Below are 13,250 nucleotides of genomic sequence, written 5' to 3'. Positions count from 1 at the left end.
GACAAAGATTGCCAAGAAAACTACATGGACTTGTCTATGTAGTTGCCAGGATTCAAGAATTGAGAAGTATAAATAAATAAAGGAATACAATTTTAATTTAAACTAAATGTAGGGGGAAAGGGATAACTAGGAAAGGAAAGGAAGAAAAACCATGACCCAACAGGGAATTTATTCCAATGGGCTGGCAGTGCTACATAAAAGCAACACTTCCAGGTGTAGGTCCCTCTCCAAGCTTCCCAAAGTGTGGAACAATCAGCTGCTTCTCCTGGTATGATCATAACAGCCAGGCCAACTTTTGTAGGGAGATGTGATCTTGAGGTTCTTAGTCCCAGGTCACTGGGAATATATTTTTAATTATGGCAAACTCTTATGATAATTTTTAATTAAACACAATTCAACATATATTTTGCTTTCAACTTCTGGAACACTTTGTTGTTACATATGAAAACTTTTCCTAGGAAATTCAAGTTCCATGCATGAGTTCCAAGATTTGCTGTCTAGATTCCAAAGAAGATTTCAAGAATTCTGAGAAATTCAATATTAATGAATTGTGAGCAGAAAAGAATACTCAATTATCAAGGAAAAACAATCAGGTTAAGATGAGTACTAAAGCTTTCTCATGTCAGCATAAGTTTCACAAAGCCAGACAACTGGAAGCTAAGGTGGATGCCATAATAAACAGATATGACCCACAATCTGTAATAAAAGGATCAGATGCTTCCACTGGCAGTGTTGGACAAAGACTTACACAAGCTTTCTTGCTGGTTTTAGGCACTCCATCCTCTCTATTTGAACTGGAATCCTTTAAATGATCTGAGTCTCAAAGAGAAATAAAAGTGTGAAAGAACAAGAGGATAAATTATTAGCAGGAACAACCTGTGACATTGCACAATATCTTGACTGATTATTGGGTATGTGAGAGGAAAATTTTAGTAGCCTTCTATATGTTTTAATGTTAGTTTTGATTGCATTTGATAAAGCCAAGTTAGCTTCCTGTGACCTGTAGGGCAATGACAGGAAAAGTCAAATGCAAGACTAAGCAAACTGCTGATGGGAACAGAAGGGGAAGGTACAGTATGGTAAAATTAGCACCAAGGACATTACGAATCAGTTGCTAAACCTAGGAGTCATGTCTGTGGTTTGTGGTTTTAAAGGATAAAAAGGATTGCATCTGAGGGGGTCGGTACCATTTTGGTCAAGCTGTTTACCTGTTGGCTCGATTAAAATGGTCACGATATTGCAATGTGAATCTAAGTACGTACCTTGTATGCTATTGGTTGAACTTTACTTGCTTATTGAACTAGCATTTAATAAAGCTTTTGGAACTCTGAAGTAACTTGTTTCATGGTGTGTCTGCCTCCCGGGTTTAACGTGGTTTTTCCCCTGACAGTCTAGACTCAAATATTCATTCAGCCATGACATTCACTGAAAGTTATGTAACATGAAAAAAATAAGTGGTGTACAGAACAGATCTCTTCACTAACAATGGCTATAAGCAGGATTAAGAGAAAAGAACTTTCAAGCAGAGGGAATTAGTTCTTCTAGCAAGCTGGACTCATGGTACCTCTCATATTAATAATTAAGAATAGTAGTTGACATGCAGACACACAGAAAGAGAGAGAGAAAGAAATTAAGATACAAAATTGACTCAATAGGTGGTTTCAAAATTTTTAAATCAATTTTAAGTCAGTCTAATTGCAAGTTATTATTCAGCAGGTTTTATACTGAACAACCTAAGTTGTTGAAATGTATTATACACACTACTAAGTAATACATTCTAAAGACAGAAAAAAGGGCAAAACTGGCTTGCCAACAACACAAAGAGTAGCAGTCAGAATGGATGGTGACCAGCAAACAATGTCTGACTGTAACTTGCTTAGTATCTGGTCTGCACTGATAGCAGCAGACTTATGAAGTACAGTGGTACCTTGGGCTACGAACGCCTGTTAATGAACTTTTCGGGTTACGACCAGCTCTGGCCACAAAAATTTACCTCTGTTTGCGAACTCCACCTCGGGGTACAAACAGGATATAAGGCCATTTTCCCTCCCGTGACACGGTCCATGGCCATTTTTCCGCCCCTGACACGTGGTCCACGGCCATTTTCCGCCCCTGACACGTGGTCCGCGGCCATTTTTCCGCCCCTGACACGTGGTCCGGAGCCATTTTTCCGCCCCTGACACATGGTCCGCGGCCATTTTTCCGCCCGACACATGGTCCGCGGCCATTTTTCCGCCCCTGACACGTGGTCCGCGGCCATTTTTCCGCCCCTGACACGTGGTCTGCGGCCATTTTCCGCCCCTGACATGTGGTCGTAGGGAGGGGGACTCTCCCTCCAAGCAATAGCCGCCTCCCTGTCCTCCATGCCAGAACGGATTAACGGTAATTACATTGAACCTTATGGGGAAATTTCCTTCGGGTTGCGACCAATTCGGGGTGCGACCAGAGTCACAGAACGAATTAAGTTCGTAAACCGAGGTTCCACTGTATGTCATGAGGATACATTCACAGTCGCCTTCATAGTTGTGTGAGAATTCAAAGCTGAGTCTCTACAGTTCTAGTTCAACACTACATCCACTGATTTAGTATTTTCCAGGAGTGGGTGTTCTTAAGCAATGTCTTGAGAAAGGTTAGTTAATATGTTTCCATCCAAAACACATTTCCATGAATCAACAAAAAATGTGAAGTAAAAATGGCATAATTTCTGTACTGATGTTATATGCCTGAATAGTACATATGCTCATATGTGAGTCACTGAGCTCAAGAAAGAAAATTGGAGGCTAAGACTAAACTTTTTTATACTCTTATAGATTCAAAATCTTTTCCTTCTCTGGCAGCCAGTCAGTTCCATAGGGTTTTTAAGATGATTTCAATGGGACTGTTACAATCATATTGCTAAGCTTTATTGATGTCGTTCTTGGCAAATGTAAGAGGGTTAAGTTCTTGTCTTATAAAATATAAATAACTCAAACATGACTTTAGCAAAAAATACTCAGAAATTGAGAAATGCTAAGAGCAAATGTGGCCCTTAAATTTATCCTAAATTTTAATTATGTAATTGCATTTATCAGCAACTGCTGTTGCAATTTTAATTACATATACATGAGTGGATCTTCAAACTTAGTGTGAAACTTGCACTAACACTATTCTGAAGGAAGTAAAGCATTTCCTGCAGGTTCTAATTAACTTACTAATGAAGAATTTGAATTTACTAAGCATATTTTTGTGAATATTTAAATAGTTCGTAGTACCTTACAAATCTAGATTCACAGCATAGTTGAACCTTATTGGAAAAAACTACAGTGGTGATTGAATGATAAAATAATAATTTATCTTTGTTTGCAGTGTATGTACCTTGGGAATTTACTAGCTGCGTATGCAATCAACATTGCATACATATGCAATGGAATTAATTTTCTATTTAAATTACTCAGTACTGAGTAACATATTTCAGCCTGATTGAAATTAAGCTATATCATTTATGTTCAAATATTCTTCCATATTAAAAATGACACATTTTCTTAAAGCCAATTACATCCTTGCATAAGCACTGCACTCAAACTTCAGTTTTTCAACATTATTTTTGTACAGATACTTGCCACACTTGCATAAGCAATACTTTGAGCCTTAGCAACAATGCACTGTAAACAGAAGTTAAAATATTCCAGAAATATAAATGACTGATACAGTGGTGCTGAAATGTCATGTACAGGTAGTCCTTGTTTAGCAACTACAACTGGGACCTGCAACTCAGTCATTAAGTGAAGCAGTCGCTAAGTGAAACCACAACTGTGCTTACAATCTTACTTCAGTTTTCCTTTGCTTTATATCCTGCGAACGTTGTAAATGCAAAGACTGGTCATAAAGTTACTTTATCATCACTGTCGTAACTGCGAACGGTCACTAAATGAGCCAGTTGCTAAACAAGGACTACCTGTACTTAGATAGAAAATGAAATCAGACATGTAACCAAAAGAGAACGTTTCAAACAAAGAGTGAATTGAATTCTCCTCACACGAAGGGTCCTCGCAAAGAGTGGACCTACATATTGTCCAGTCCTGATATATTCCCAATCTCTGGGAATACCATGTCACTCATCAGAATAGAAGCACTCTTGAACTTAAACTAAGGTGGTGCCCGAGACCCAGTCGCAGATGTACTGTTCAATGCTCAGCAATAAAATTGTTGCTATATAATGCATATTTCATTTTTAACAGTAATTTTATTAAATATTTTACAGCAGTAAAACATTTTTACAACAATAAAACTATTTTTTCAAACTACTATTGTTCAATACTAACTAAAAAAATAGAAGAATAAAAAGAAAGAATAGAAGGTGCAGAAAAGAACAAAAAAGGAAAAAAAATTAAAAAGGGAAGTAGAAAAAAAAATAAAGAAAAAATATATAAATAAGTGACTTCTCATTTTCATCACAGCAAGTATAAACAATTTTAGTAACTTATCACATTCTCTTAAAATACAACAAATGTTTTCTTCTTCACATACCTATCTCTTATCCCTTATCTCATCTCTTATCTATAAACAAATCCATAAAGCATTGTCATTTCAGTCCTAATGTCAGCAAAAGTCCATTAAGGGTTACCAGAGATAACAACATATGTATTTTAACCTTGATCAAATATACCAGCTTTATATTCCTTCCTTTTACTTCTAACAATTTCAATCTTTAATCCCTTCAAATGATGTTGTAGAACTTGATTTCTTTTCATTTTTTCTTTGTCCCTTCTCACAAAGTTCTTCCAAACTTTAACAAAGCCTCTTTTGTAAATCCAATATAGGAAAACTATCAAGGTCACTCTCTTGGTTTGATGTTTGTATATCTCTTTTAATTATTAAGACATCAGCCAGTTTCTTTTGTATGTTGATTTAACATCTTTTTCCATGTCATTCTTGTAGCCTGTCATTTGTAGATCCACATTCAAATCAGTCTTGATCTTGTCAGGCAGAACTTATTCCTCTTCCATAACATCTTTTAGACACAGTCTATCTATAGAGGCAGACACTCTTAAAATTAACTTCTGGGTCCATTGTTCAAAAATATCCTTCACTACGTCCAATGTTAAAATATTTTGCTTCATTCTATAATTGTAAGTCGAGTTTAAGTGTTTTTCTCCTTTAATTGTAATCTTTAGTTCCCTCTAGTTCCCCGTAGTGTCCCATCTTTAATATCTTATCTTACTATTTTTTTTAATTCAAAATAAAAACATTTTCCCACAGGAAGGATTCTTTATAATTAATTCCAAAATCTTAATTCAAATTTATCTGGACCCTTAGTCTGTTTGTAACTTTCTAAAATCAAAGTTTAATCACCCTTTTGCTGTTTATTCAAAAAAAAAAAATTAAGTTCTTAAACTTGTAGTTATAACTTATTTCACTAAAGATTGAAGGAAACTCACCTGGTGCTGTAAACCTTGTTGATCCAAAGGTTCCTAATAACTGAAAAGCAGTTAACAAGCAATTTCCAAAAGTAATTAGAAAAGGAAGTATGTGAACTTGGTGTCTTTTCAAAGGTGCCAACCACGGTTTGAGCAAGATGGTTATTTCCTCATCTGGCAGAGCTCTAAACTTACCAGAGGCTACTATCTTGCAGTTTTCTTGCGAGGAGCTAGCTGTCTGGAGCACTTGTGGGCAATTTCAAGTCCTCTCCTTGTCCGGAGAGGAATTATCAGAGCCGGTCTACTCACGGCGCTTCATTCTGCCATGGTCGTCGGCTCCACTTTTCAGAGCTGTCTTCAATCTGCCATTTCTTTCCCGGAAGTCTCAATATAACACATATTTCAGAGAAAAACTGAGTCTAACACAATCATATTGGAAAACTCCTCAATTATGATTAATAAAAGGAAGTTCAAAAGAAAAGTCAAGAGAATCAAGTCTCTAAGCAAGCCAGGGAGTTAGTCAAGCTATAATATTTGCAGCTCAGCTAGAAGCAGTTAGCCTTTTGGATGACACAGGAGTTTAAGCCATGAAGCAGAAAGCTTTTGAAAACGAAGAAAAAGGGAATATAGAAGGTCTCCTTTCCTGGAGGTCTTCAAGCTGAGATTGGATGGTCATCGGTCAGAGATACTCCAGTGGTTGCTACACTGAGGTGATTAGACTAGATGAACTCTAAGATCTCTTCTAACTCTTCCCAGATAACTGAACAAGAAAACTCTGTGAACTCCATGTAACTTGCCCAGCCAGAATCCAATTTCAAGTGAATCAGAGCAACATTATCCAATATATGCCTAGAATAGTCCTTACAATGACCTTGTCAAAATTCCCCTGGCCCACCTTTAATAAGGAGGAACCAAGACACAAGGCAATCCTCAATAAAGGTTCTTATTGATGTTTGGTTATAGGCATTCTTCATTTTTTTCTCCAGCAACACTCTAGGGATTTCTTGTGCCATTTCATTTGCTGGAGTATCTACAAAAAACAGGGGGCCCTCCAGAATCCACACTCACACAGAGCCCATATAGGCACAATGCAGTCCAAAGCCACTGTCACCTACTCATTCCAAGCAGCAACTAAGACCTCAGTCGAGCCATGCAGGAGAGCTTCAGGAACAAACCCAAATTCTCTCAGAATCCCACCTGGGTCCATTATCTTCTGCGATGGACCAGTCTGATTGGTCCTTCTTTCCTGCAACAGGTAGCAGCCACGGAAAACTCCAAGGCTACCAAGGAGTGATCTGTCCATGACAAAGGAGTGATGTTGACATCCCCCAACTCCAGATCATGTCACCGGGCTGGGGCATCAAAAGACTGGATCAGGTCCATGGTTGCCATGGTGGCTATGATCTGAGATGTCTTTAATTCTGGGCCAAAAGAAGGCAAGTTGAAGTTTCACTGTACCACAAGTCTGGGGAACTCAGCTACCAATTTGGTCACAGCATCAAACAGCCCAGGCAAGAAAACCCATCTGACCCTTAAACCTGAATTTGATAAACAGTGTCTCACATCTGATTATTTGATTTGATTTGATTTCAATGCTGCCCAACTTCAAACCAACTAAATTAAACATATGCAACATATATCAAGCACATCTAACAAGAGGTTTTATCCACCCTACTTCAAGGCCTGGGAGAACAGCCAGGTCTTTAAGGCTTTCCAGAACACCAGCAGGGTAGGAATCATCCAGACCTCAGGGGAACTTCATTCCAGAAGACAGGTGCCTGTATTGCTAGTGGTTTTACAGGAAGGTTGGCAAGGAAGAATTAGGTAAAGGTGTGTACCTCTTCCCATAGGTGCACAGTACAAAGAACTTTAGATTCTTATATAATGGCTCAATATGTAGTACAGAATGAAGCAAGCATTTATTTTAGTTTTTAAAGGGCATACTTGGGTTATACTTTATTTTGCCCTGTCCTTGGTGGGACACCTGTGTAGAGTAGGATGGTATTTCTCATTGTCAGCCAAAAATCTTTGGAAACAAATACTCTTTAAATTTGATATAAACCAATAGTCCTTTACCTTGGTGGTCTCACTTTTAGCAAAATTAAACAAAGCTTTCCAAGCACAAGGTAAGATTAACTCATCCTTGGCAAACTCCAGTGAGATGAGACCACTGAAAAGGGATGTAAGTAATGGTGGTTCAGAACCTATATACATTAGACAAAATTCCCATGGAATATAGCTTTAAATGCAGATCTAATCAAGAGGATGCTGCAGGTTTGCTGGCTTTGAATGGGTTCACCAGCTGTCATCTTTTCGGGATTCCCTGAATGAAATGCATAAGTTCTTTCATTGTCTTACTGTATTATACAGTATACTCTGTGGTTGGGAGTTGGGCCATATACAAATTTAAATAACAATAATGGTAGCAACAACATTCATTAATATTCTTTGATTGCTGTTTTGGGTTGTGTTATTATGCTATTTTCTTATACTGCCTTGGAATAAAGCCTTAAATACTCATACCAAATTATCATAGCTTCTGAATCTAAAAGAACTTGTGACCCAATCCTGCTGGGCTCGGGATTTTGCTGTGTGTGACATAGAAGGCACACTTCCTGATCTGTTTAATGAACAGGACCTGGTGCACACCCACTTTGTCAACTCATTATATATTCAAAGGAAATACAGCAACTATGGAAGTAAAATAAAGACAATTAAATGAAGAAAAGTATTTTTAAAACATGTAAGTGGTCCTCATTTAACAACCACTCATTCAGCGACTGTTCAAACCTGCAATAGCGCTGAATGAGTGGTGGTTACAACTGGTCCTCAAAGTACCAGATGGCACAGTGCCCCCATAGTCACATGATCATGATCTGGGCGCTCAGCAGCCAGCCTGGATTTCCAATTGTCGCAGCATCTCGTAGTCACATGACTGCAATTTGTGAACTTCCCTGCCGGCTTCCTAAAAGTAAAGTCAATGGAGAAGCCAGCAGGAAGTCAGAAACTGCAATCATGTGAGGTCCTCATCTAACAACAGTTACTGGAGACTGCCAGAACTGCTGTTGCTAAGTGGCGTGGTCACGTTACATAACGCTTTACAACTGCATCACTTTGTGACAGAAATTCTGGTCCCAATTACTGTTGTTAACTGAGGACTACCTGTATATATTTTCCAATTAATCAACAGTAACTGGAAATAATTTGAACAAGAAAAAAAAAAGCAATATCTACAGTAAAATGAATTCTGCTGATTCAGGGACTTTGGAGGGTAAAGGCCTCTATACAGAGTATGGTACTGTGGAGGAATACAGAGGTAGCCTTAGAAGAAGTATGTTACAGCCATTATGAAAATATAAACTTAGCCCATAAAGCCAGGTGAAGAAGAAACTCAAGACTGTCCCGCCTTGACTCTCTCTGGCATAAGTGGGGGCAGAGAGAGAGAAAGAGAGAAACTCTGCCAGGCTTTCAAGATTCTGTCATTTACCCTATGACAATAAATTTCCATAATTCTTGTGGTGTCTGTTTCCTGATCTGGCCTATTTCAAAGGGCTGACATCAGTCTTGAATGCCTCACTATTCTCTATTCAGATAGGTATCAAACCTTGCCTTTGATCGTAGAGATGGCATCAGTTTCTTGGGGCATGACATTGTCTACAGAACCACTTCCTGAAGCACTGTTAAAATATCAACAGCAAGTAGATATACAAATAACAAGCCTGGACAATGTCATGGTACAACTAACACAGCCTTTAGAACAAGTCTTGCCTCAGCCAGGAGCAGTACAGCAATCTGCAGATCAATTAATTTTTCTGTGCTCTCATGGGAGTTTACCAGAGAACTCTGGAGGAACCTTGTATCAATTGCTGACTTTCATAACTCAGTGTGAATTGCTTCTGGTGGGTCAGCTAGCTGAACTGGAAAAAGATTACTTTTGTTCTGAGTCTGCTGAAAGAAGGGGCAGCCAAATGCACTGTGCCCCTCATTGACGGCAATGGTCCATTACTGGATAATTACCAGAACTTTATGCAAAAACGTAAAGCTGCATTTGATGATTCAGCTAACAGAGCAAAGCATCAGTCAAGAGATTCACAAGCTAAAACTGCCAGAAATGTGGGGTGGAATGATCTAGCTCTGACTGATGAATTTCAAGGACTGCTGGTGAGTCAATAAAACAAGGCACCCAGAGAATTTGGAAGAGCTGTTCCAATATTGTGTGTTAATTGATGGGTGTATGGGAAAGTTGAGGCATGGAGGAAATGGTAAGGAAAGGGGGTTTTACAGCTTCTCTTTACCCCTACCTCATCTTTGTGGCCCCTTGGACGCCAGTGCTGGAAAACCCATATAGAAAACCCTATTCTGCAAATAGGAGCAGAAAAGATCTCCATTCTCAGCAGAGAAATAGAGAAGGAAAGAGCTCAGTTTAAGTTTCTACTATGGAGCCCTCAGACATCTGGCCAAGACTTGCACTGCTAAAGTACAGGCCTCTGAGTCAGCAGCAAAGTGCCACACCAGTGGAACTGCAGGCCACACAGCAACCAAGTGCCCAATTACTCCAAAGTCTTGTTTTCAGGAAATTTTGCAGACCTCCCTCTCAACAGAATGGCCAGGGTGGCCTCAGACTCAAGAAGAGTCCAGGCAACCAACAACAGGAAAGTATATTCTATTCTCCTTGTCACTCTTCATTCAGACTGAGGTTTGGAAATACAACTTTCAGTTAGTTTCAGTTCTTATGGACTTGGGAGCCGCAGCCAATTTCATAGATGAGACCACAGAGTAAACTTTTACATTTCCCATGCAATTATTACAGAAATCTATGCTTATGGAAACAATTGACAGGAAAGCCCTTTGAGCTAGTCCTGTTTTGCAACACACTGCACCTTTGCAGCTGGCCATAAATGATCATCCAGAATCTTTGCTACTATAGGTCTCAGCTTTCTTATGTGTGCCCATTGTGCTGGGTATTGATTGACTGCAAACCCATAAGCCAGATGTTTACTGGAAGTAATGAACATTATCTTTTTCTTTGCAGAGTTAGTTTTTTTAGTTACTAAAACTGAGGACCAAGCTGGTTTATTTTTAAATGTGAGTCACTTGTAATTATCTAAATGCTGTGATAAAATTGCAGCCAATAACATTAAATAAATTTAGTATTCCCATTTAATCACAACCATGTTCTTGCTTTCATTTAGCAAACGTGAAACAGCTGTATTTTGCCATATACTTAATGTTTACATTCTTAAGAATTTGTACTTCATTACATAGTCGTTTTACAGCCTCTGCTGATATGTTTCATTAATAAATCTAAAAGATAATACTATAAAAAGATTTTTAAAAGATAAAAAACTTGGGTTTTTTAAAAAAGTACCTGATTAAATTTCTCACCGGTGCTGTTATCTTACACCTACATGGAACAAGCCTGCATAACCTTGGGATAGAATTAACAGAGCAAAACTATTATTCAGTCAGAAACTTCCCTTTAACAACTGATCTGTCTGCAAGTAGCACCTCATTTCGGTTTATTATGTATGCAAGCTACATACATTAATGTTAGCAGTCACTGGTAAGGGAGCAATGTGTTTACCATGTGAAGATCCACCATGTGACCTACATTATACACAAATGCATGAATCAAGTAAAATTCCTGCTGGCTTAATGGCAATGTGTTTAGCATTTTGAATAAAGAGCAAAAAGATAACTTTTTTTCCTTCTTCATTTCCAAATAAGTCCCTTGCATAAAGGACTTAATCTTCACCTTTTATGAAAATAACACATTAAGTTATTTATTAAACAAAGATACACTGCTTTTCATTTGCTAATGTCATCACATCGATCTTGGTAAGAGCATTAAAAATAAGAAATATGAGCCCCTGGTGGTTTTATTGATAAAAATAATTTTAATTGCTAATTATCTTCAGTATTCTGGACAGTGCTCACCACCAGAAGATATTCAACACTTACTTTCACATGTGTGGGCTTAATAAAACTAAATACTATTCCCCATAGGCTGCTTCTCTGGCAAAAATTTTTTAAAAAATCAATGACTATACTCTATAGTATTTTTATTGGTCTCTGAAAAAACAATCCCTGTTCCTGCCTTCTTGGCACAACAGCCCCATACCACACTTCAAACAGCATGCTAGTATTTTGTCAGTTTCTTGCATATCCATACATATCCGTGTTTATCCACATAGTTACTAAGATTATTTCTGAAAATCTACACTTGAAAGCTCAGAACTATTTCCTACACATTTGAAAACATTTAATGCCACAGTGTACAGAGATTTGTACTTACTCTGCAGATTACTTGGAGTATTTTTACTTTCATTAATAAGGTGTACATTGTAACATATCTTTTTTTATTAAGCTCCAAAATGTGCCAAAGAGAAGATTCATTTGCAAAGTTAAATGACACAAGCAGTGGGATCTGAAAGGTTTTCCCTTAACGTGTGATTCAAAAGCTGGTGGGGGCAGTCGGGTTGTAAACTCCAGCTTTTAGCATATGCAATGCACAGCAAAGGCCAAATATTTTTCCAGTCTATAGATCTTGAGGGAGAAAATGCCAAATATATTTCATAAGGCAGTTAAGCCTCTACTGGAATCTAATCACTGCCAGATGTCTAGAAGAACATCACGAAATGCTGGCAACCCCCCACTGGTCTCTCAAAAAACTGCAGAGGCAAGTTTTAAAACTTTTTTTTTAAGATAAGTGGCCAAGAAATATGTGCTAGAGAAAGCAGAAATTGTGCGAGTGAACACTTTGCGCTCTTGGACAGAGTTTTTCAATTAAAAAAAAAAAATCCAAAAAGAGGGGTCTATAAACAACTTACAAGAAGCTGAACTTGGGCTTTTCCTGAAGAAGAAATGGCAGCTTTCATCCTTAAATGACTAGCGATCCAACACCGCTTCAGTTTCTCTTACACACAACACACACAAAGCACAAGCCCTCTTGCAAAAATATTTGCTTCCACAATAAGCCCACATCCACCGCTGACAAGACTCCCGCTCTTTCACAGCCGCCCAGCAATTTCCAAGACGTACTTTCTGAAAGAGCCACCCACCCATTGGCTTACCTTTCATGTTGGCACACAAGGCGGTCACATAGAAAACTCAGATGCTGGAGGAATTTGCTGTTGTTAACACAAAACTCCTTTATTGGATTTCCATGCCGGGCGCCCTGGATCTTCTGATCAGGAGGAAGGATGGATGGATGGATGGCACTCTTGGCCCCTCGCTGAGCCGTCTGAAGGAGTCCGGAGTTTACGCTCTCCTGACCGGCCTAAGCTCAGACGACCAGCCTCTGCCGCCCCTCCTCTCTGCTCACTTTTGGAAAGGAGAGAAAGCTTTTGGCTCCACGGTTCTCCCCCCCCCCCCGCAGCTCCCCTTTCCCCCGCCTCTTTCACGAGCTGGACTGTAAAGTGAGGCAAGGAAGAGACTGTAATAATAAACCTCCAGAGAAGTTTGAATGAGTAGAAACTTCTTCCCTCTTCTCTCTCCTAAGTGCAGCCTCCCAAAAGCTCCAGACTGTCCTGAAAAATTCCTGCACATCAGCCGCCTTGCCTTCCCTTCCCTTCCCTTCCCTGTGAGGTTGACTCTTCTCGGACAGAGAGCTCTTACCGAGGCCTGCAAATGCGAGGCCAAAATGCTTTGGCAGAGACCTAGGTGTGTAGGCTCTCCAAAGAGGCGAAACACTTTGAGGATGGAAAACAGAGAAGCCCAACAGCCCCCGCTCGACATTTCAAGCCGTCCAAAGTCTGGTCCCTTCCCAGGATGCAGAAACTCTGTTGAAGAGGTGTATTTGTTCCAAAAAAAAGATAATCACCAATAACAAATGCTATTTCATTCTAGTTAAAT

At 39.0% G+C, this 13,250-nt stretch overlaps 1 protein-coding gene across 1 annotated transcript in view; it reads right to left on the bottom strand.

The window, feature by feature from the left end:
* Positions 1–12,765, bottom strand: part of COLEC12 (collectin subfamily member 12) — a 104,480-nt gene extending 91,715 nt beyond the window's left edge. The window contains exon 1 of the mRNA XM_088130753.1: positions 12,470–12,765. Coding sequence (XP_087986879.1) covers positions 12,470–12,476 — 7 coding nt within the window. The 5' untranslated portion in view covers positions 12,477–12,765. The remainder of the gene's footprint in view (positions 1–12,469) is intronic.
* Between the last annotated feature and the right edge of the window lie 485 nt (positions 12,766–13,250).

The sequence above is a fragment of the Python bivittatus genome, unplaced genomic scaffold, assembly GCF_059951505.1.
Source record: "Python bivittatus isolate LINGU-HERP-01145 unplaced genomic scaffold, Pbiv_v1 ctg000840_np1212, whole genome shotgun sequence".
NCBI lineage: Eukaryota > Metazoa > Chordata > Lepidosauria > Squamata > Pythonidae > Python > Python bivittatus.
This window is presented reverse-complemented; position numbering and strand designations above follow the sequence as displayed.